The sequence below is a fragment of the Hyla sarda genome, unplaced genomic scaffold (genome assembly GCF_029499605.1).
Source record: "Hyla sarda isolate aHylSar1 unplaced genomic scaffold, aHylSar1.hap1 scaffold_1683, whole genome shotgun sequence".
Classification (NCBI taxonomy): domain Eukaryota; kingdom Metazoa; phylum Chordata; class Amphibia; order Anura; family Hylidae; genus Hyla; species Hyla sarda.
Window position 1 is genome coordinate 2,841 of NW_026608323.1, and position 22,160 is coordinate 25,000.

General features: G+C 40.3%; 1 protein-coding gene across 1 annotated transcript in view; it reads right to left on the reverse strand.

The window, feature by feature from the left end:
- Positions 1-1,485: 1,485 nt before the first annotated feature.
- Positions 1,486-22,160, reverse strand: part of LOC130311863 (serine/threonine-protein kinase MRCK alpha-like) — a 61,785-nt gene continuing 41,110 nt past the window's right edge. The window contains exons 16-28 of the mRNA XM_056552534.1: positions 20,944-21,058; positions 18,053-18,201; positions 13,938-14,026; positions 13,805-13,854; positions 13,214-13,294; positions 12,385-12,453; positions 11,849-11,954; positions 11,634-11,767; positions 3,527-3,654; positions 3,354-3,435; positions 1,775-1,991; positions 1,619-1,681; positions 1,486-1,511 (exon numbers count right to left, since the gene is read on the reverse strand). Coding sequence (XP_056408509.1) covers positions 1,486-1,511; positions 1,619-1,681; positions 1,775-1,991; positions 3,354-3,435; positions 3,527-3,654; positions 11,634-11,767; positions 11,849-11,954; positions 12,385-12,453; positions 13,214-13,294; positions 13,805-13,854; positions 13,938-14,026; positions 18,053-18,201; positions 20,944-21,058 — 1,309 coding nt within the window. The remainder of the gene's footprint in view (positions 1,512-1,618; positions 1,682-1,774; positions 1,992-3,353; positions 3,436-3,526; positions 3,655-11,633; positions 11,768-11,848; positions 11,955-12,384; positions 12,454-13,213; positions 13,295-13,804; positions 13,855-13,937; positions 14,027-18,052; positions 18,202-20,943; positions 21,059-22,160) is intronic.

Genomic DNA, 22,160 nt, shown 5'->3' on the forward strand with positions numbered 1-22,160 from the left:
GGGGTAAAAAAATATAGTCCAGTCGGCTGTAGGAGTCATGGGGGCTAGAGTAGAACGTGTAGTCTCTATCGTTGGCATGTTGGAGTCTCCACACGTCACACAGCTGCAAGGAATGTAAGAGTTTCTTAAGTTTGCTGAGCTGACAGTACGAAACAGCGGAGTGCCGTGCGGAGGTATCCAACAACGGGTTCAAAGCAAGATTCAGGTCACCCCCCAGAATGAGCATGCCCTGTGCGAAGGAGGACAAGTCCTCCAGTGTCTTCAATAGGAATTGTATCTGTAAACTATTTGGGGCGTATATCGTCGCTACAGTCACCACCTGGTCTAAAATCGTGCCCTTAATAAACAGAAAGCGGGCATCCGGATCGGACTTAACCTCCAAAATTCTGAACGGTAGGGTACGATGGAATCCAATCGAGACCCCCTTCGAGCGTGATTCAGAATTTGTGCTATGGAACCAGGTGGTGAAATAGCGGCCGAGACGCTCTGGCGTGTGTCCTGTCTTGAAATGCGTTTCCTGTATGCATAAGATTTTAGTGTGCAGTTTGTGTAAGTGGTAAAGGATTTTGGATCGTTTCTCTGGGATGTTAAAGCCCTGAACATTCAATGTGGTTACCTTTACATCCGTCATGATGTTGAAGACGGAGGAGTCCTGTCGGAGAGGCTTGGAGAACTTGTTATATTTTTATTTATTAATTTTTGGGGAATTTTGTTGGTTTTTTGGATTTTCTTATTATCCTTTTATTATTATTATTATTATTATTATTATTATTATTATTATGTTCATTTTCCGTATCTAATTAATTTTGGTTACTCAAAACCTAGGAATTTTGGACTGTTTTGGAGGAATTATTTTGTATTGTTCTTTTTTTCTTCTTGTGGTTAATTTGTTCTTGTATGAATCGCACAGCTTTTACGCTTATTTATATGGCAAATCTCAATATTTTTCTTATCTACAAGAACGGGTTAATTCTTACATAGTTGCTATAACCCCTCCCAGGAAGTGATTACAGATGCCAGCTTCCAGGCGGGGATTAGGGTTTCCCTGATACCATGTGCTATCAGACAAAAGGTATATAAGGTCAGCTAATATTTTCATCATTTCCCATGACTAAGGACCCAATGGTCTGAAACATGTCGGCGTAGGGGATTTACCTTCACTGGATGTTTTTCTTTATCGTTTTTAATATGGATCATTAAACTCTGGACTTTTACATCTCTAATTTTTCTTTGGGAGCTGGATACCCCTTTCTTTGAAATCTACTTACACAGAGGAAATGGCTCGGCTTCATCCTGGCTTCCTAAAACAACAACTAGTGCCCAGAGACTGATATGCTATGAACGGTGAGCTGGCTATAATAATTTTTCTTTGACTAGTTAGTTAGTGTTATTCCAATCACCAAAATGACAGGATTACATATTGCACATTTTCTGTTCATCCGATAAACCTAGTTTCAATACTGAAATATTACTGTCTTTCAGATCTCATAGCTCAAAACTGAATTGCTGATCTAAACAACCAAATATTTATAAATGAAAATAATGGAAAATGGCAGGGGTTCTGAAAGTTTTGCATATGACTTACAGGTTACAAAAATCTAAACAGATACTGTCTCACCGTTTTTATTCATGTGCAACAGGAAAAGTCCATCTTCTGTTCCCAAAGCAATTCTTTCCTGATCTGAAAAACATTCAGACTTTAGATGTACCCTGTACACATATACAGCATTTTTCACTTACATTATTATAAAAATGCTATAAAAAGCTACATTACCCATGACACTTGCACAGAGAGCTGTGCGTATGAGAGGCAGTGCACTGTCATATGCCTCCTTTAACAATCGAACAGAGCGATCCTCTGGCCTCTGCTCCCGCAGGAGCGACTGCAGTTCCTTCAGCACTTGCACCCATTTCTGCATTTCTTCAGGAGTCTCAGCCAGCAGAAGCTGAGAGGAGGTGGTGAGTGGGAAACCAAGTTGTGAGAAGACTACCTGAAAAAGACAAAAATAGCAGTGATCAGATTGATCAGCATTTAAAATCATCAGAACATACCCGTATTTTCCGGCATATAAGACGACCCCCAACTTTTACAGTTAAAATATAGAGTTTGGGATATACTCGCCGTACAGGACTACCCCTCTACCGCGATGTACGTTAGCTTTCCATTGTTCCTCCACATTAGGTTGTCAGCATAGTTCTCCCACATTAGGTTGGTAGCATAGTTCCCCCACATTAGGTCTGCAGTATTGTTCCCCCCACATTAGGTTGTCAGCATAGGTTGTCAGCATAGCATAGGCCATAGCAGTAGGTCCCGGGACTGGAGGAGCGGTGGTCGGAGCACCGAAGATGACCTGCTGCTGGTAACTTACCATGCGCGTCCTTGCTGCTCCGCTTTGCTGTTTCTATGGGCACACGCACGGGACATCAGTGGCATCCCTGCGTGCGCTACCTCCCGGCAGCCCGTGTTTTTAAAGTTAACGCGGGGCCGCACACAGGTAATGGGACATCCTTGTGTCCCAAAAAGATATTTTGGGGCACAGGATATATGGATGACCTCCTCCTAGTGTGGTTTGGTGGCAGACAGAGAATAGAGGAATTTCTCACTTACATTAATAACAATGCAATGAATCTAAAATTCACCCTGGAGTTTTTTGGATGTGACACTGTATGGAGATTGCATTAAGGGTCGTGTGCATTCCAAATTATTTAGAAAACTAACTTCTGGTAATAGTATCCTGTCTGCCACGAGTTGCCACCCGAAGCTTGTCATACGTAATCTCCCATTAGGAGAATTTGTTAGGGCTAAAAGGGCTTCATCAGACAATGTCGCATATGAAGAGTCATGTCATGACACATTAACAAGGCTATGGTGTTAACTGCGGATGTCCCTAATATGACGGAGAAATTAATCTCGGCCGGGACAATGGATAATCTATACCCCGGGCGTCCCAGCCGACTGCAGCACCCGGCGTATAAGATGACCCCCGACTTGAGAAAATTTTACCGTGTTAAAAAGTCATCCTATACTCCGGAAAGTACGGTATATTAAATTAAATCAGTTTAAAAATTCAATGGCAAATACAAGTCCCTGATGTCTAATCATTAATAGTTACATGGGTTTGCAGGAAAGCTGACTGAAAACTAATAAAGCCACCATTGTTCTTTACACAGAAGTTGTCATCTAGATATCCAAGCCTCCTGGATGGCCTGTCTAGTTATGCTAAAATACAGGACTTAGGGATGCACCACTACATTACTATGCATGCTTAAGAACCATGTAAAGACACTAATATATAAATAATGGCTGAATGTATATTTATAATAGGTCAAAACTCTCCCTAGAACTTACATACCCGAAATATGCAAGGAATGTCTTTGGGGTTTGCATGAATGACGTCCGACTCCAAGACAGAACTGACAGAAAAATGTTCATCTCTGTCCAAAGTAAAGTGACAAGACAAAGATTTATTGCTGCTGAAAATAATAAGGAAAATAAGGAACAAGTATGTGCCTTGTGGATACTTACCTCATATCGATGACCTGTAGGATAGTAGTATTACACTGGGAAATGGCATCATACACAAGAACCTTGAAGTCACTTATAATCACATAGGCCCGTTGCCATCCCTTCTTCACTCCAGCTGGCTTAGGGATCTAAATAACAATGATTAAAAAAAGAACATACATGAACAACACAGGTTGCAATAAAGGAAATGTAAAAATCATTGTAGGCAAATGATAAATGCCATAGCAATGAATTCTATATCAGTCCATTTTGGTTTCATATCTATAAGTAAAAGTAAGACTATTATTCAGGAAATATAGAAATAAACCAAATTCCATATAGATTTGGTTTAACAATGGAACAACTAAAAGAAATGTACACTAACATGGAAATACAAACATAGTCTGACAGTGGAGTGAGTGTGGGAGGGAAGGAATGGGAGGAAGTGTGTGTGTGTGATAACATTTTTCTTACCTATTACTTAACAACATCACTATTATTACAAACATAAGATGGATCCCATCTTGTAAGTCATAATAATATCTTTATCATCATCCATCATCATCATATTTATTTATAAAGCACCAACAGATTCTGCAGCAATTTTAAGGGGACAAATATCAAATATTGCAATTTTACACCCTTATTATTCAAACAAGAGGAGTGAGGGTCCTGCTCCTGAGAGCTTACGGTCTTTTTGGGGATGAGGTTGAGACAAAAGGCAGAAAGTGCTTTATTGAACTAATGATCAAAACTATTGACAGAGGCTCCACCAGTTAAAGGGTTCATCTGGGAGGAGGAAATGTAATACCTTTTCTCACCCAGCCCCCCACTTCCACCGCCATTCTGTTGTCTTAGAAACATAACATCAGAGATGAGAGTGGGTGATCATGACTAGAGATGAGCGAATTTTAGAAAAATTCGATTTGGACAATTTGCCAAATTTTCCCCCCAAAATTAGTTATTAGCGGCGAATCGCTATAAAAAATTGCTATTTCTGGGCTACAGAGAGCCTCAATAGGGGTCTAGAACACTTTGCCCTGCTGTAACACGCATAGGGAGTGTGCTGGGTTAGTGAAATAATACTGTTATTCAGTATGACATGCAGATTATTTTGGAACTGTCCTTCATGCCATGAGAATGTAGTGACAAGAGTTACCTTCCATTCTGGACTTACCTGGCTTTTATGGATCAAAATTATTTAAATTCTATTAAATTTTATTTCAAAATGTACAAGTCATTTTTCATTAATTATAAAAAGTCTTTAAACATAGTCTGCAAACTACAAGACGATCAGATAAGTGCTAAACATTGTTACATGCACATTACAGACAGCTGTAGCTAGCTCTTTTTGCTCCATCTGGCACAGGATATCATGGAACCTGCAACACAAACATTAGTATTAGGCTCTACACTCTTCCAGCATTATCTTCCCCTTTGCCCTACAAATGACTCCAGCCTCCTCCAAACACAATGCCACCAGCCTTTGCACAACGCACAAGGGGGAGATTTATCAAAACCTGTGCAAAGGAAAAGTTGCCCAGTTGCCCATAGCAACCTATCAGATCGCTTCTTTCCTTTTTAACAAGGCCTTTGCAAAATTAAATAAGAAATCTGATTGGTTGCTATTGGCATCTTTTCCTTTGCACAGGTTTCGATAAATCTCCCCAAATGTTTCCAGCCTCACCCCCCACAAGCACACACAATGCCACCTACAATACCCCTCACAGTGACAGAGGGGTGTACATGGGAGACAGGGATGTAGAGGGGTGACAGAGGGGCATGCAGGGGTGACAGAGGGGTAGAGGAGTGAAAGAAGGGTGGGGGTGCACTACCTGAAACTGAGTAGGCCTCTGTCAGCGCTCCCCCTGCTACTTCCCTCAATCCACATGATTCTGCTGAGGGACCAGGGAGAATCCAGAGTCCAGAGCTGCTCCACAGGAGAGAGAGGATACACGAGGATTGGAGCTGCAGTATCAACCATCCCGGCACTGCACACAGACTTCCCTTCCGCCTGGCTTGCACGCCTGTGACTCACAGGTGCGCAGGCCTGGGCAGAAAAGTCAAAAAATGTTAGCGCCATATTTCCCACTAGAGTGTCCTGGCACCCTGGTTGGGAATCAATGTCTCAGTGTAATGTGTGCTGGACCCCCTTGCGCCCCCTTGCAACAGCACACCTGAGGCGATCACCTCACTTGCCTCATCAGAGCTACAGCCCTGATTACAGAACATACAAGTGCAAAAAACACAAACTTCAAAAAACACTAAAATCTGTGATGAAAGTGCTATAAAAAAAGAGGTATTATTATATGTGACAAGGTCATCAAGGGTGGATTTAAAAGGGGGGAAGTTTAAGTTGTAGAAATTTCTGCAACAATCTGTTCCATAAACCTAAGTGAGGGGAACTGAGGACAATACACTCCAGTACGCTTAAAACAGTATTTGTCTACAACACCAGCAGGTGTGTACTTTTGGCTGGCCTTCACAGTATCTAGGCCCTTGAGACTTTAACAGGAACAAAATAGTTCACCACTGAGATGTACATATGTGGTATGCACTTATGAGGGGAGTACTATGCGCTCCAGTACGCTTAAAAAAATTATTTGTGTAAAACACCAGCAGTTCACACCAGTGCTGCAGCACACAGTCGCTGTGTACTACACCCAAAATTGCACTCTCTCTCCCTCTATCTCACTCACTTTCTTATCAGGGCTTCTTGGCAGGATTTGGGCTTGAGCTGAATCGCTGCTGTTCTGTGCAACAACCTGCTCTCTGTCCCTCTGTGCAACGCTAATGTGACTAGGAGGTGAATTGCTGGAAAAAAGCTTTTTTGGCCAACACACAGCTCTGTCCGTCCCTATCTATATCTCTGCAATGAAAGGCTGAAGTGACTAGCCGCAATATGGCTGCTGATTATATAGGACTGTGACAGGGGTGACTGGCTGGTGATAGGCTGTATACTGCATGTGATTCAGGGTCATCCCGCCTACCCTTGTTCCCGCCTTCACAGGATTCCTTGCCCTATGTCCACATATGTGGATCTGCCATTTTAGATGCCCTGGAGCCTGAACCGAACAAAATGGAGTTTAATTAAGCGAATCGCAGCAATATTCGCATTAGTTGCAAATCGAATTTTTCCTGAAATTCTTAACAAATTTGGATTCGTCAGATTCAATTTCCTCATCCCTAATCATGACATATCAATAAAAACATACCGCATGCAAGATGTTTGTGTTGGGAGCGGGGCATGGCATTGCTTTTCCTCCTCCTTTATAACCCTTTCAAGCAATTAGTTTTTGTATATTTTATTCTATACATTCTATTCAGGCTATTATACTGCCATGCTGATATAGAGGAAGGCAGAAATCCTCATTAGGTATAAAAGTCAAATGTACTGATTTTCATATTTTATAGTTTCATAGTTTATAAGGTAAAAAAACACATCAAGTCCAGCAAGTTAAACCTAAAACCCTACTGTGCTGATCCAAAGGAAACTGGAAAACTCCCTGTGAGGCTGATGGCAATTGCCCCAACTAAGATATGGCAATCAGAATAAATCCCTGGAAAAACATTCTATCCATATGAATCTAGTATCCATAAGCGGTTATATTTTCCCAGAAAAACATCCAGGCCCCCCTTGAACTTGTTTATTGAATCAGCGATCACAACATCATGTGGCAGAGAGTTCCATAGTCTTACTGCTCTTACAGTAAAGAATCTCTGTCTGTGATGATGGTGAAAGCTTCTTTCCTCTAGATCAGTGTTTTTTCAAAGGAAAACTGTCAGCTTGCTCCCCCCGCACTAACCAGCGGTATCGGCTGCTGGGGAAGCTGATCAGTTTGATGCCTACCATGCCCAGATCCGCCATTCCGTTCGGCCGTAATCTTCAATTTTTGGTATATGCTAATGAGGTGCTAACTGGCACCAGCCAGCCTAACTGGCACTCTGATGTCAAGGCCGTTGGCTGCAGCGCCGCCCAGTTCATCAATATTCCTCCCCTCTCTCCATTACAGAGCGGGGAGACGAGGGAAAGGTGGAGGGAGGGGAGAAATATTGATGAGCTGGGTGGTGCTGCGGCCAGTTAGCCCGGCCGATGCCAGTTAGCACCTCATTGGCATATACCGAAAATTAAAGATTACGGCCAAACGGCACGGCGGATCCGGGCACGGTAAGCATCAAACCGATTAGCCAGTACTGCTGGTTAGTGTGGGAGGAGCAAGCTGACAGTTTTCCTTTAAGCGCGGTCCTCAAGACCCCCCAACAGGTCATGGTTTCTGGATTTGCTTTGTCTTTCACTAATATATAGAATTGTGGTATAATTATGGTCAGTGAATCAGGCATCAGCGCAGTTATATCACCTGCGAAAGACTAAGGAAATCCTGAAAACATGACCTGTTGGGGGGTCTTGAGGACCGCACCTGGGAAACACTACTCTAGATCTAGAGGTTGTCCCTTTGTCATGGTTACTGGCTTAGGTATTAAAAAGATCTGTTCTGCCTATTTATAGATTTGTACATTGCGACCAGATCGCCCTAAGATGTCTTTTCTCCAAACTTGATAACCTCCTTGGTCCTTTAATCCTCCCATACCATTAATTATCTTTGTCGCCCTCCTCTGCACCCTCTCCAGTTCAGCCATGTCCTTCTTATATATAGATGGCCAAAATTGGACACAATACTCCATACGTGGTCTGACTAATAATTTACACAGAGCAAAACTATTTCCTGACACAAGCCTCTATGCCTCACTTGATATATCCCATGACTTAATTAGCCTTGGCAGCTGCTGCCTGGCACTGATCACTAAAGTTGAGCTTCCTGTCCACCAGTACCCCTCAGTTCTTTTTGGTAGAACTTTTAATCTAATGTTTTATTATTTAGCACATAATTTTACATGCTGTTTGTATGGCCCAAGTGCATTCATTTCCTTATCTTAAAAAAAAATGTCCTTCCTCTCTCCAAATCTGAATAAAATCCATTGGCTGACGGCCCTTCTCCAAAAGTTTTATTATTATTTTACTATTACACTCCAAAAAGTCATCCAGGTCCTTTTGAAATCTTATAGTATTCTGATAAGGAACTGAATAGTCTTACTGCTCTGACAGTATAGAATTTTATTTTATGCTGGTCAAGAAATCTTTCCTCTGGGTATAAATCTGGGTAATACATCATATATATTATATTATAATATATCTATATATATCTATATATCTATATATATATATACACACACACACATACATACACACACACAGTCATGGCCATAAATGCTGGTACTCCTGAAATTTTTCTCACAGAAAAGGATTGCAGTAACACATGTTTTGCTATACACTTGTTTATTTCAATATTGTGTATTGGAACTAAACCAAAAAGGGAGGAAAAACAGCAAATTGGACATAATGTCACACCAAACTCCAAAATATGGGCTGGACAGGTTTATTGGCACCCTTTCAAAATTGTGGAAAAATAAGATTGTTTCAAGTATGTGATGCTCCTTTAAACTCACCTGGGGCAAGTAACAGGTGTGAGCAATATAAAAATCACAACTGAAAGCAGATAAAAAGGAGACAAGTTCACTTAGTCTTTGCATTGTGTGTCTGTGTGTGCCACACTAAGCATGGACAACAGAAAGAGGAAAAGAGAACTGTCTGAGGACTTGAGAACCAAAATTGTGGAAAAATATCAACAATCTCAAGGTTACAAGTTGATCTGCAGAGATCTAGATTTGCCTTTGTCCAGTGCGCAACATTATCAAGAAGTTTGCAACCCATGGCACTGTAGCTAATCTCCCTGGACATGGACGGAGGAGAAAAGTTGATGAAAGGTGTCAACGATGGCTAGTCCAGATGGTGGATAAGCAGCCCCAAACAAGTTCCAAAGATATTCAAGCTGACATGCAGGTTCAGGGAGCATCACTGTCAGCTCAAACAATCAGTCGGCATTTAAATTAAATGAAACGCTATGGCAGGAGACCCAGGAGGGCCCCACTGCTAACACAGAGACATAAAAAAGCAAGACTACATTTTGCCAAAATTAACTTGAGTAAGCCAAAATCCTTCTGGGAAAATGTCTTGTGCACAGATGAGACCAAGATAGAGCTTTTTGGTAAAGCACATCATTCTACTGTTTACTGGAAAAGGAATGAGGCCTACAAAGAAAAGAACACAGTACGTACAGTGAAATATGGTGGAGGTTCAATGATGTTTTGGGGTTGTTTAGCTGCCTCTGGCACTAGGTGCCTTGAATGAGTGCAAGGCATCATATAATCTGAGGATTGCCAACGGTTTTTGGGTCGCACTGTGCAATCAAGTGTCAGAAAGCTTGGTTTGCATCCGATATCTTGGGTCTTCCAGCAGGACAGTGACTCCAAACATATGTCAAAAAGCACCCAGAAATGGATGGCAACAAAGCGCTGAAGAGTTCTGAAGTGGCAGCAATGAATCCAGATCTAAATCCCATTGAACATCTGTGGAGAGATCTTAAAATTGCTGTTGGTAAAAGGCGCCTTCCAATAAGAGAGACCTGGAGCAGTTTTCAAAGGAAGAGTGGTCCAACATTCCGGCTGAGAGGTGTAAGAAGCTTATTGATGGTTATAGGAAGCGACTGATTTCAGTTATTTTTTCCAAAGGGTGTGCAACCAAATATTAAGTTAAGGGTGCCAATAATTTTGTCCAGCCCATTTTTGGAGTTTGGTGTGACATTCTGTCCAATTTGCTTTTTTTCTCCCTTATTTGGTTTAGTTCCAATACACACAAAGGGAATAAACATGTGTATAGCAAAACATGTGTAACTGAAATCCTTTTCTGTGAGAAATACTTCCCTTTCTAGAAAAATTTCAAGGGTGCCAACATTTATGGCCAAGACTGTGTGTGTGTGTGTGTGTGTATATGTATGTATGTATGTATGTATGTATATATATATATACACACACACACACACATATATATATATATATAGATACACACACATATGTATATATATAAAACTGTGTGTGTGTGTGTGTGTGTGTGTGTGTGTGTGTATGTATGTGTGTATGTTCCAGCATCACGTCCAAACGGCTAAAGATATTAACATGAAACTTGGCACACGTTACTTATGTGTCAACAACAAACATAGGATAGGTGATTTAAACTCACCCCAATTTGCCAGGGGCGGGGTTTATGGGAATACTTATGGAGATATTTCGATAATATTTGGTCACATGTTACTTATATGTCCACTTAAAATATAGGATAGTTCATTTAACCCTTAACTATCCCCATTTGTGAGGGTCGAGGTTTTTGTTTAAAGTCCCATGCAAATCAATGGAAAATTTATGTTCCCACATAACTTCCGTGCGGCTGGAGGTCGGGCTAGGAGGCCGGGATATGAAAAGCTTCCTCCTTTGTTTATTTTCTTCCCCAACAAAGATTAGGAAGGAAAAAAAACGGACAACGTGTGTGTGTGTGTGTGTGTGTATATATATATATACACATATATATATATATATACACATATATATATATATATATATATATATATATATATATATATATAGACTAAAGGACCAGTCCTTTTGCATTACACTTCAGATCATATTACATATTTTTTTTTTTATATTCTCTCTTACTGACAATTAGTTTTCTTAATAACAAGTACAACATTTTACCAGGGGTGTAATTTGCAGTTCCTGGTCCCCAAAGCAAAATTTGTAAGAATATCCCCTTATCGTATATCAGCTATGGTTCTGAGATTCGTACATGGGGAAAAGGGACTTGGACCTCATAAGACTCCAAGGCTTGATTGTAACAACCTCTGCATCCTCTATAGTAACAGCCCTGGATTTCACTAATGTGACAAAAGTAATCAGATAATTTTGTAACATTTGACACATTATTTGGTTACTCTGTTTAATGTCTAAGCAATTGGATATTTCAGGGGCGTGACATGATATAAACAGTAAAATGGAGTATGCTCTTGAAAAGAACAGCTGAGTGCCCTTTCTGACCGAGTGGCATGAAGATTGGACAATAAGGTCAGGTTTCGTAATGCCACGAGTCTATAATTTTAAGTACAGATTTCGACTTCCTTCTAGTTGATTATTATACAGTAATACCAATAATTATAATTACTAGAGATATTGGACTTACCGATAAGTATCCTTCCAGAGCAGTGCCGCTGCCAGTTTTTGGATCTACTCCAAGAATCCTCTTATTTTGACTAGGGGGACATGGACAAATTGAGGCACCATCACAGCAGGATAAATGGCACATATACCCACACACTGCAGAAACACAAGAGATCATTAGTTTCTAACTGTAACATTGCACCACATTAACAGATTCAAAAAAGAAATAGTTCTCACCTTCACAGCACACTCCTTGCCGTATAAGTCCAACCATGACCGATGTACAGCGGAGACATTTTGTTGGTGATGTAAAACTTTTAACTTTGAAAGTGTGTGTCTTCGGCTGAAAGCAAATTAAAAAGAACTCAACCAAAATACTGTGTGCAAAAATAAATTATGTCTTCAAAAAACACAGTTTAGAGTTTCTTATGTAAAGAAAATATACTTTTTGGGGGAGATTTATCAAAACCTGTGCAGGGGGGGAACTTGTCCAGTTGCCCATAGCAACCAATCAGATCGCTTCTTTCATTTTGCAGAGGCCTTGTTAAAAATGAAAGAAGTGATCTGATTGGTTGCTATGGGCAACTGGGCAGCTTTTCCTCTGAACAGGTTTTGATAAATCTCCCCCCATGTCTCAATTTCAAAATACATCTGCTAATAAAATTGGCAACAACACTGGCAAATGGAATTGTATGAAAAGAAGGTGAATGGTTATTTCTCATCCAACAACAAAAAAATCTATTTCAGCACTTTCTATTGACAGACGCAGATACCTTGTCTGAGGTCTCATCTATACTTTCTATGATCCCAACAGATCTCCTATTGACTTTATTTTTCACAGACTAGAAAGAAGATAAAACAAAGTTTTTTTTAATTTTATATTCGTGACCTTTTATATTATTATACATGCTTATTATAGATTTGCTTTCAACCAATAAGAAACAAATGCATGGTTATGTGATGTGCATAGCGCAGTGTTGAAAAACGAATCTTGTATGAGGGAGGCATGCATCTTGTGGCTCAGTACATCCTCGTTGACACATGAACCCTGGAAATGATCTAGGGCTGACATATTCCATTTAGTACTGGTTGCTTACCACAACAGCAAAAGCTAAGGGAATCTGTCCCCTCTAGATTATGCCCCGCGCTCAAGTGCCAGAGGATATGTTGAGCCACAAGTTGCACACCCCCCACCTCCATCCCACCCTGCCTTGACATACAGGACTAGTCTTCCAGCACTGAGATATGCACAACAATTAATCTAGCAGGAAGGGGTGGGGAAGGGAGGACGCATACATTTTGAGGCTCAGCACATCCTCTTTGACACTTGAGCCCAAAGCAGATTCCCATAAGCCAATGAGGCTTGGGCCCTGTTGCAGATACAATATATTCCAAGAGTAATGGACACTCTGAAAAAGACAAGTTTGTGTATTCTTTGAATTGGTTGGGGGGCTGATCACATACCTTTTTGTAGCATGTCAATCAAAAAAATATCCAAAATGACAGAAAAAAAAACCCTCTAAAAGTTAAATACTCCTTTTTGAGGCTTAAAACAAGTCTCAGAATACTGTACAAGTATAAGTCCAGTACTGCTAGACTCACATCAGTTCTGTCTCCTCGTCTTAAGATGACACTGCTCGACACTTGAGGCTGTTCTGAGTTTTCAGACGTGACAACTTCCTTCTGTTTAGAAAAACAAAAGTAAACTGTGATAAAAAAATAAACCAACTATGTTACTATGTAACAAATATTCCTATATTGTAGATTATGGAATATAGAAGTCTCTCTATATTTCTTTTGCTACTTTTATCTAATATCAGTATTCAAGCATGAAATTATCATAAAATTAGCTTGATGCCACTTTAGGCCCTTTTATACAGGTAAATTATCAGGCAAATGAGTATTCCTAGAAATGCTCATTCCTGATAATAGAACCGTGCCAAAAAGGACAGCAGTAAGCTCGTTCATCAGCTGATTGGATCTTTTGTGCAGCCATTTAAGTTATCATTACCGGCTGAACAAAGATCCATCGATTGTTTGTGCGGTCTGGTAACGGCCTTGTAAAGGCTCTGCAAATAACCAACTATCTCAGAGTTTTCTGGGCTGCGTCGACATATGGAAACGCGCCATTTCTTAGTAAAAATGAGTTCATCCTTGATAGAAATTATGTAAAACTGAAGAAGCCATTCATACCTCAGAACGGAATGATAAAAATGGAATCAGAGATCGCTGTAACTTGTTTTCTAAAAAAAAAAAACAGAGAATTCACATTGAAGACAGATTAACCATAACCAGGATTTTATCCCCATGGATAACCCACTGTCACCTGCTGTTCCCTTTGTCTTTGCTTCCTCACGCAACTTCTCCATTTCCGCTCTTAACTTCTTATTTTCTTCATCTGCCTCCTGTAGCTTTCTAAAGAAAGCCATAAAATACACTGTATCTTAAAAAAAAGCCTCTTCACTCATCACATACTTTACCAAAAGATTGCAACTCATAGAAATGTATCCATTATCACAGAATCTTTTCTCAGGCTCAAGAAAACCTTCTGTTAAAGCTGAAACACTGAAGAAGTGAATACATGTCTCTCTTTTTAGGGCTCTAAATTATGAGAAATTTGACCATGGTTATTCAGTTCAGCACTTGCATAAATGGAAAATGAATATAATTTGCACAAGCTTGACAAAAATACATCTAAAGAGTACCTGTTACCAAACTAAACTCTTAATATATTGTTTCTCATGTAATTATAAGACACTTTGCAATTTACTTGCTGTAAAAATTCTCAACCTGTATATGTTTTTAATGTGATTGAAAAAAAGACCACTAGGTGGCTGTCTTCTGTTCCCTGTGCAAGTAAAACAGTTATTTTGGTTTCCTTCCAGCCTGGCAGGAGACCAAACTCAGGAAGTGTGCACGGGGCATGGCGTGGTACAGCTCTCACACGCTTCAGTGACGTCACGCCTGCTTGGGGAAAGCCCACTTTCTCCTGTCTGGAGGTCACACAATGTGAGCAAGTAGTGATGATGCAGAGCTTTTTAAAGCTCGGAAAACTATTTTAAGGGCAGGAGGAGTAGTTCGGGAATATAATCCGAGTTAGTTTGGAAAATATGGTTTGATGACCGGTACGCTTTAACCCCTTCCCGCAGAATGACATATAAACGTCATGATGTGCAGGTAGTTCGCGCATCATGACGTTTATATAACGTGACGGTTATTCAGTTAACCTGGCGATGCGCGTCATCGCACGGGTTAACTGGCAGAAGTCCTGCTGTTACCAGTGGGGGAAACTTCTGCAAGCCCCCCACAGGACCATCTGTGGATGGTCCTGGTTAGCGATCACTGTGATTGGTCCCTGTGGACCAATGACAGTGATCGCTGACTGGGGAGGGGTTTAAGTTCAGATCTCTTCCCCCGCTCTGCCGACTTCTAGGGGCAGACAGAGCGGGGGAAGAGGATCCCAGGAGCTGTGGGGGGACCGCGGCACATTCCAGTGGGGGAGGGGTGCGGCAGTAAGGACCAGGGACCGGCGGCAGGCACACATGGAGGCAGCAGCGGCGGCAGGCAAGTGAAGAAGGCAGCAGTGAAAATCGCTGCTGCTGCTTCCAGGAGTTTCAGAACTACAACTCCCAGCATGCCCAGACAGTCCAGGCATGCTGCGAGTTGTAGTTCTGTAACATCTGGCCCTTCAGATGTTGCCGAACTACAACTCCCAGCATGCCTGGGCAGTCTGGGCATGCTTGGAGTTGATGTTTTGCAACATCTGGAGGGCTACAGTTTGGACACCACTACTTAGCGGTCTCCCAACTGTTCTCCTCCAGTTCTTGCAAAACTACAACTCTCAGCATGCCCTTCAGCATGCTGGGAGTTGTAGTTTTGCAACAACTGGAGGCACACTGGTTGAGAAACATTGTTTCCTAACTCAGTATTTCCAAACCTGTGTGCCTCCAGTTGTAGCAAAACTACAACTCCCAGCATACCCAGACATCCGAAGGGCATGCTGGGAGTTTTAGTCCTATGTCCACCCCTATGCAAATCCCTAATTTAGGCCTCAAATACCCATTGCGCTCTCTAACTTCGGAGCCCTGTCGTATTTCAAGGCAACAGTATAGGGCCACATATGGGGTATTTCTGTACTCGGGAGAAACTGCCTTACAAATTTTGGGGGGCTTTTTCTTTTCTTTTACCCCTTATGAAAAGGTAAAGTTGGGGTCTACTCCAGCATGTTATTGTAAAAGAATTAACTTAAGTAAGTTGCCCTATACTTTTTATTTTCACAAAAGGTAAAAAGGAAAAAAATTTGTAACGCAATTTCTCTTGAGTACGGAAATACCCCATATGTGGACGTTAAATGCTCTAGGGCGCACAACTAAGCTCAGTAGTGAGAGCGCCACGTAGATTTGAGGTTATATGCACAGGGGTGGCTGATCGTTACAGCGGTTCTGACAAACGCAAAAAAAAAAAAAAAAACACCCACATGTGACCCCATTTGGGAAACTACACCCCTTAAGGAATGTAACAAGGGGATAGTGAGCCTTAACTACCCACAGGTGTTTGAAGAATTTTTGTTGAAAATGAAATTTTTTTATTTTTTTCACTAAAATGCTGGTGTTATCCCAAATTTTTCATTTTCACAAGGGGTAATAGGAAAAAAGCCCCCCAAAATTTGTAAACCCCCTTCTTTTGAGTATATAAATACCCCACATGTGGATGTAAAGTGCTCTGCTGGCGCACTACAGAGCTCGGGAGAGAAGGAGCGCCATTGAGCTTTTGGAGAAAGAATTTGGCTGGAATTGAAGGCCATGTGCGTTTACAAAGCCCCCATGGTGCCAGAACCGTGGAACCCCCCCCACATGTGACCCCATATTGGAACTACACCCCTCACAGAATGTAATAAGGGGTGCAGTGAGCCATAACACCCCACAGGTGTTTGACGACTTTTCGTTAAAGCCGGATGTGTAAATGAAAAAAAATTTGACAGACTTTTGGAATAGTGGGCTGTGCAAATGAAAAATTTAATTTTTTCATTTTCATGGACCACTGTTCCAAAAATCTGTCAATTTTTCATTTGCCCAGCCCACTGTTCCAAAAGTCTCACATTTTTTTTAATTTACACATCTGACTTTAACGAAAAGTCGTCAAACACCTGTGGGGTGTTAAGGCTCACTCTACGCCTTGTTACGGGCCTTGAGGGGTGTAGTTTCCAAAATAGTATGCCATGTGCTTTTTTTTTTTTTGCTGTCCTGGTACCACAGGGGCTTCCTAAATGTGACATGCCCCCCAATAACCATTTTAGCTAAATTTGCTTTCAAAAAGCCAAATGTGGCTCCTTCTCTTCAGAGCATTGTAATGTGCCAGCAGAGCACTTGACGTCCGCATATGGGGTATTTCCATACTCCATACAAATTTTGGAGGGCATTTTCATCTATTAACTCTTGTAAAAAATTGTAAATTTGGAGAAAAAACAGCATTTTAGTGAAAAAAATGTTTCTTCTCATTTACACATCTGAATTTAATGAAAAGTTGTCAAACACCTGTGGGGTGTACCCCTTCTTACGTGCCTTTGGGTGTAGATTTTTTGCTGTTATGGAACCATAGGGGCTTCCTAAATGTGACATGCCCCCCTAAAACCATTTCAGCAAAATTCACTCTACAAAATCCCATTGTCGCTCTTTCGCTTCTGAGCCCTCTAGTTCACCCACAGAGCACTTTACATCCATATATGAGATATTTCCTTACTCGAGAGAAACTGGGTTACACATTTTGGGTGGGCATTTTATCCTTTTACCCCTTGTAAAAATTCATAAACTGGGTCTACAAGAACATGTTTGTGTAAAAAATTAAGATTTAGAATTTTGCTGCTATTCCTGTGAAACACCTAAAGGGTTAACAAACATTCTGAATATAATTTTGTATACTTTGATGGGTGTAGTTTTTATAATGGGGTAATTTATGGGGTATATCTAATACGAAGACCCCTCAAATCCACTTCAAAAGGAACTGGTCCCTGAAAAATAAATTTTTTGAAAATTTTGAGAAAAATTGGAAATTGCTGCTGAACTTTGAAGCCCTCTGATGTCTTGCAAAAGTAAAAATATGTCAACTTTATGATGCAATATATAATTTGGTATGTCTATTTTCCTTACAAGCAAAGAGCTTCAAAGTTTAAAAAAAATTCTAAATTTTAAAAATTTTCATGAAATTTTGGATTTTTTCACCAAGAAAGTATGCAAGTATCGACGAAAATTTACTACTATGATAAAGTAGAATATGTCACGAAAAAACAATCTCGGAATAAACTTTATGAGTAAAAGCATCCTAGAGTTAATAATGCTCAAAGTGACACTGGTCAGATGAGAAAAAAAAATGCTCTGGTCCTTAAGGGGTTAATGAAGTCATCGTCATAGGTCCCTACTAATTTGATACAATGAATATCAGTACCTGTCAGTTTCAAGGCTCTCAGACTTGAGTTTATTCATTTCCTCTTTGATACTTTGCTTTGCTCTGATCTCTGCCTCAAGAGCAGACTGGAGTTCAAGCCGTGCTGAAGCCTCTAGTTTCTGCAGCCTGCGTGCTTTCCATTGGCTCTCCTAAAATGTGAGAAGGAATGCATGCACTCAGATAATCATTAACCCCCAAGTTTTTTCCCTACTCACCTTCTAAGACCCATAAAGGTTTTTGTTTTTTTTTCACTGACAAAGTTGTATTAGGGAATATTTTTGTGGGACAAGATGTATTTTTCATTGCCTCACTTTATTTTATTATAAAATGTATTACAAAGCCAGAAAAAATTATATGTAGCGCAAAATTGGAAAAAAAAATTAAAAATTTAATTGCACAATTTTGTGAGGCAATACTTTTTATGGAGTTTACAATACAGCAAAACTGACATACAAAATGTATTCTATGGGTCAGTACCATTCCAATAATACCAAATTTGAATATTTTAAGTTTTATTTAAAGTAAAAAAAAAATGTAAAACTTGAAAAAGAAAAAAAACCCTGTTCATTGCCATGTTCTGACCCCTATAACTTTTTTTTGCCACCTACAGAGCTGCATTAGGGTTTATTTTTGCGGCATTAGCTGTAGTTTTTAACAATACCCTTTTGTGCAGTTTTTTTTGCTTTTTGAACACTTTTTATTCCATTTTCTCTGGAATGAGATGTGACCAAAAATCAGCAATTTTGATGACTGTGCAGGATCAGGAATGTAAATGTAATAGTTGAGACAATTACACAGGTAATTTGAAATAATCCCCCTCCCCATATAAAATGTAACATTTTGAAAACCTAAAATATTTTTATTTCTAAATCTTTTTTGCCCCCCTATGGGCCCATCAGGCCACAGTAGATGGCTTACATAGATCAGTGTAATGCTATTGCATTACACTGACCCATGTAATTGATTGCTAAGTGCTGCCTTTATCAATCATTGAGCCAGGGAAGAGAGCATAGGACACATAAGGCCACAGGCTTCCCCAGCAACCCATTAGCACCCTGTCGATAGGACCCCTAGACACCAGGGATTAACGGCAATTAATAATTACATTCCCTGATCAATATTGGTCACGCCATTTAACCATTTAAATGTCAGACATCTTGAAGGAATTAAGTATGGTGCTGCACAGACCCTTAGACCTTATTTTTTAAGATTCTATAATGAGAGGTATTGAGCCACAGCACTGGCGCTTAGCAAATGTGGTACCAATATTCAAAAAGAGGTCAAAAAGTTTTACATTTGTTGTGGCTAAGATTTTTGAGGGTTTACTGAGAAATGCTGTTCTGGAGCATCTTAATGAAAATAACCTACCAGAGCGCCAACATGGGTTTATGTGGGATCGGTCCTGTTAGACTTATCTGATCGGCTTCAATGAGGAGGTCAGTTATAGATTGGACCGGGGTGAAGCTGTGGATGTTGTATATCTGGACTTTTCTAAGGTATTTGGTACTGTGCCACACAAAAGGTTAGTACATAAAATGAGGATTCTGGGACTAGGGGAGGATATATGTAAATGGGTTAGCGACTGGCTCAGTGATAGGAAGCAGAGGGTCCACTTCTTTTTAATATGTTTATTAATGACCTTGTAGAGGGATTAGAGTACAATTTCAATATTTGCAGATGACACTAAATTGGAGGATAGCATTATATTACAGAGGAATCTGGGGAAGCTGGAGGCTTGGGCACAGACATGGCAAATGAAGTTTAATGCGGATAAATGTAAGGTTATGCACTTGGGCCGTAAAAACAACATGTACAATTATGTGCTTAATAATAAAACATTAGGTAAAACTTCTACTGAAAAGGGCTTGTGGGTATTGGTGGACAGTAAGTTCAACTTTAGTGATCAGTGCCAGGCAGCTGCTGCCAAGGCTTTTAGTCATGTGATGTACTTATAGAGGCTTGCAATAGGGACACAGTTTTGACTCTGTATAAATCATTAGTCAGATCACATATGGAGTATTGTGTCCAATTTTAGGGACCTGTATATAAGAAGGACATAGCTGAACTGGAGAGGGGGCAGGGGAGGGCGACAGATAATTAAAGGTATGGGAGGATTACAGGACCAAGGAGGTTATCAATCTTGGGGATATTTAGTTTGGAGAAAAAAGGTCTTTGGGGAGATTTGATCACAATGTACAAATGTATAATTGGTCAGTACAGAGATCTGGATGTTTTTTCTGGAAAAATATAATATTGCAAGTTATGGATCCTAGATTTATGGGGATCCAGTGACAATCTGATTGCCATATTGGAGTTGTGAAAGAATTTTTCTTCTGTTATGGGTTAGTTGCCTTCCTCTGGGTCAGCACAGGGTTTTAGGTTTAACTTTATGGACTCGTCTTTTTTCAACCTTATAAACTATGTAAATTAGATGAAAAGACATGTGTAGAATACAGAATATATAAATGCACAAAATATATGAAAAATAGAAAAACAGGATAAAATAAAAACATTAAAGTTAAACTGCATAAAGAGGGAAATTATTTTTCTTTTCTTTCTTTCCCTTTTAAGTTTATTTTACCCACTTTTTCCCTTGTTTGATTTATATTTTTATATAAATATAAATTTGATATGTATTTTATATGCTGCTATACAATATATATTGTTACATGTTTTGTAATGTATATTTGTGCGAAACATTTTTGTTGCACTTATAACGTGTAAACAAAGAGTTAACTGCCATACGTGTAAAGGGTTAAAATTTGACTTTTTTAATTAACTACTCTGTTACACCTGTTATGCCTAATGAAGCTGCCATTTTGCAGTGAAATGCATTGCAGAGAGTCTTCCAGCGAGTGAAAAACAACTTAAAAACCGCCACCATTCCTTACCCCTGTCTTGCTGGATGGTGTTTGAGTTCCAGAATTTTTTAGAGTCTCTAACTCTTCTGTCATTTTGACTGACAAGGCTTGTAGATAAACACGTGATTGTTTCTCATCACTAACCCTACAAAAAAAAAAACACAACAAAGAATAAATATGTATATGTATATTATACTGCTGACTAAATCTTCTTAGCAATACAGCCCTAGTAATAACAATAGGAATAGGCCTTAAAGGACATCTGCAGTGTTACAAACACTTATCCCCTATCCTCAAGATAGGGGATAAGTGTTTGATCGCAGGGTGCCCCCGGCGATCTCCTGTAAGGGGCCGCGGCTCTCCCGTGCAGGGGGCGTGCCAGCCTCAGCATGACATTGCAGCCAGCACGCCTCCTCCATACATCTCTATGGGAGAGGCGCTACGCGCCTTAGCGCTCACCATGAGCGCTTATGGCAGCGCACAGTTAGTGAGATCGGGGGGGGTCCCAGCGGTCGGACCCCCCGCGATCAAACACTAAGTGTAATGCCGCTGCAGTTGTCCTTTAAATGGCCACTGTCAGATTTAAAAACTTTTATATGTTGCACATCTTGGCAAAACATTAAACTTTCTAATATACTTCATAAGAAAATGTTATTTCCTTTTTATAGAAATCATGGCTTATAAAATCATGACCAAGCTGAAGCACAATCTTCAGTACATAAGGGTGGGCTAGCACTCTGCTGTCTGGTAGGACAGGAGAGAGCATGAAGGAGTACTAGCCCACCGTCACTTACTGGACTTTGTCCATGCCTGTGGTTCAGCTTGGGTAAAGCCATGATTTTATAAGATGTACAACATATAAAATGTTTTTCAAAATTGGGGAGGTCCACTGGAGGCCAGGACAAAAGAGGGGGGTGGGGGGTGGGGGGGGGGGGGTTGCCGCCAGGATGTAATAGGGACAGACACTACACTGCCAGGATATAATAGTGCCACATACTATGCTGCCAGGATATCATAGTGTCACACACAGTGCTGCCAGGATATAATAGATTCCCTGAGGAAGGAAGCAACTTCTTACTTGCCCACTTTTTCCTTCCCTCCCCATTGGCACAATCATTTGCTATTAGTGCATTCTTTTGTATACACCCTATGCATAATAAGACTAACCAAATTCTGACAAAGATGTATCGATACAGAGGACTATGCAAACTAAATACCAAGATACAATGACTGAACCTCTTCACTAA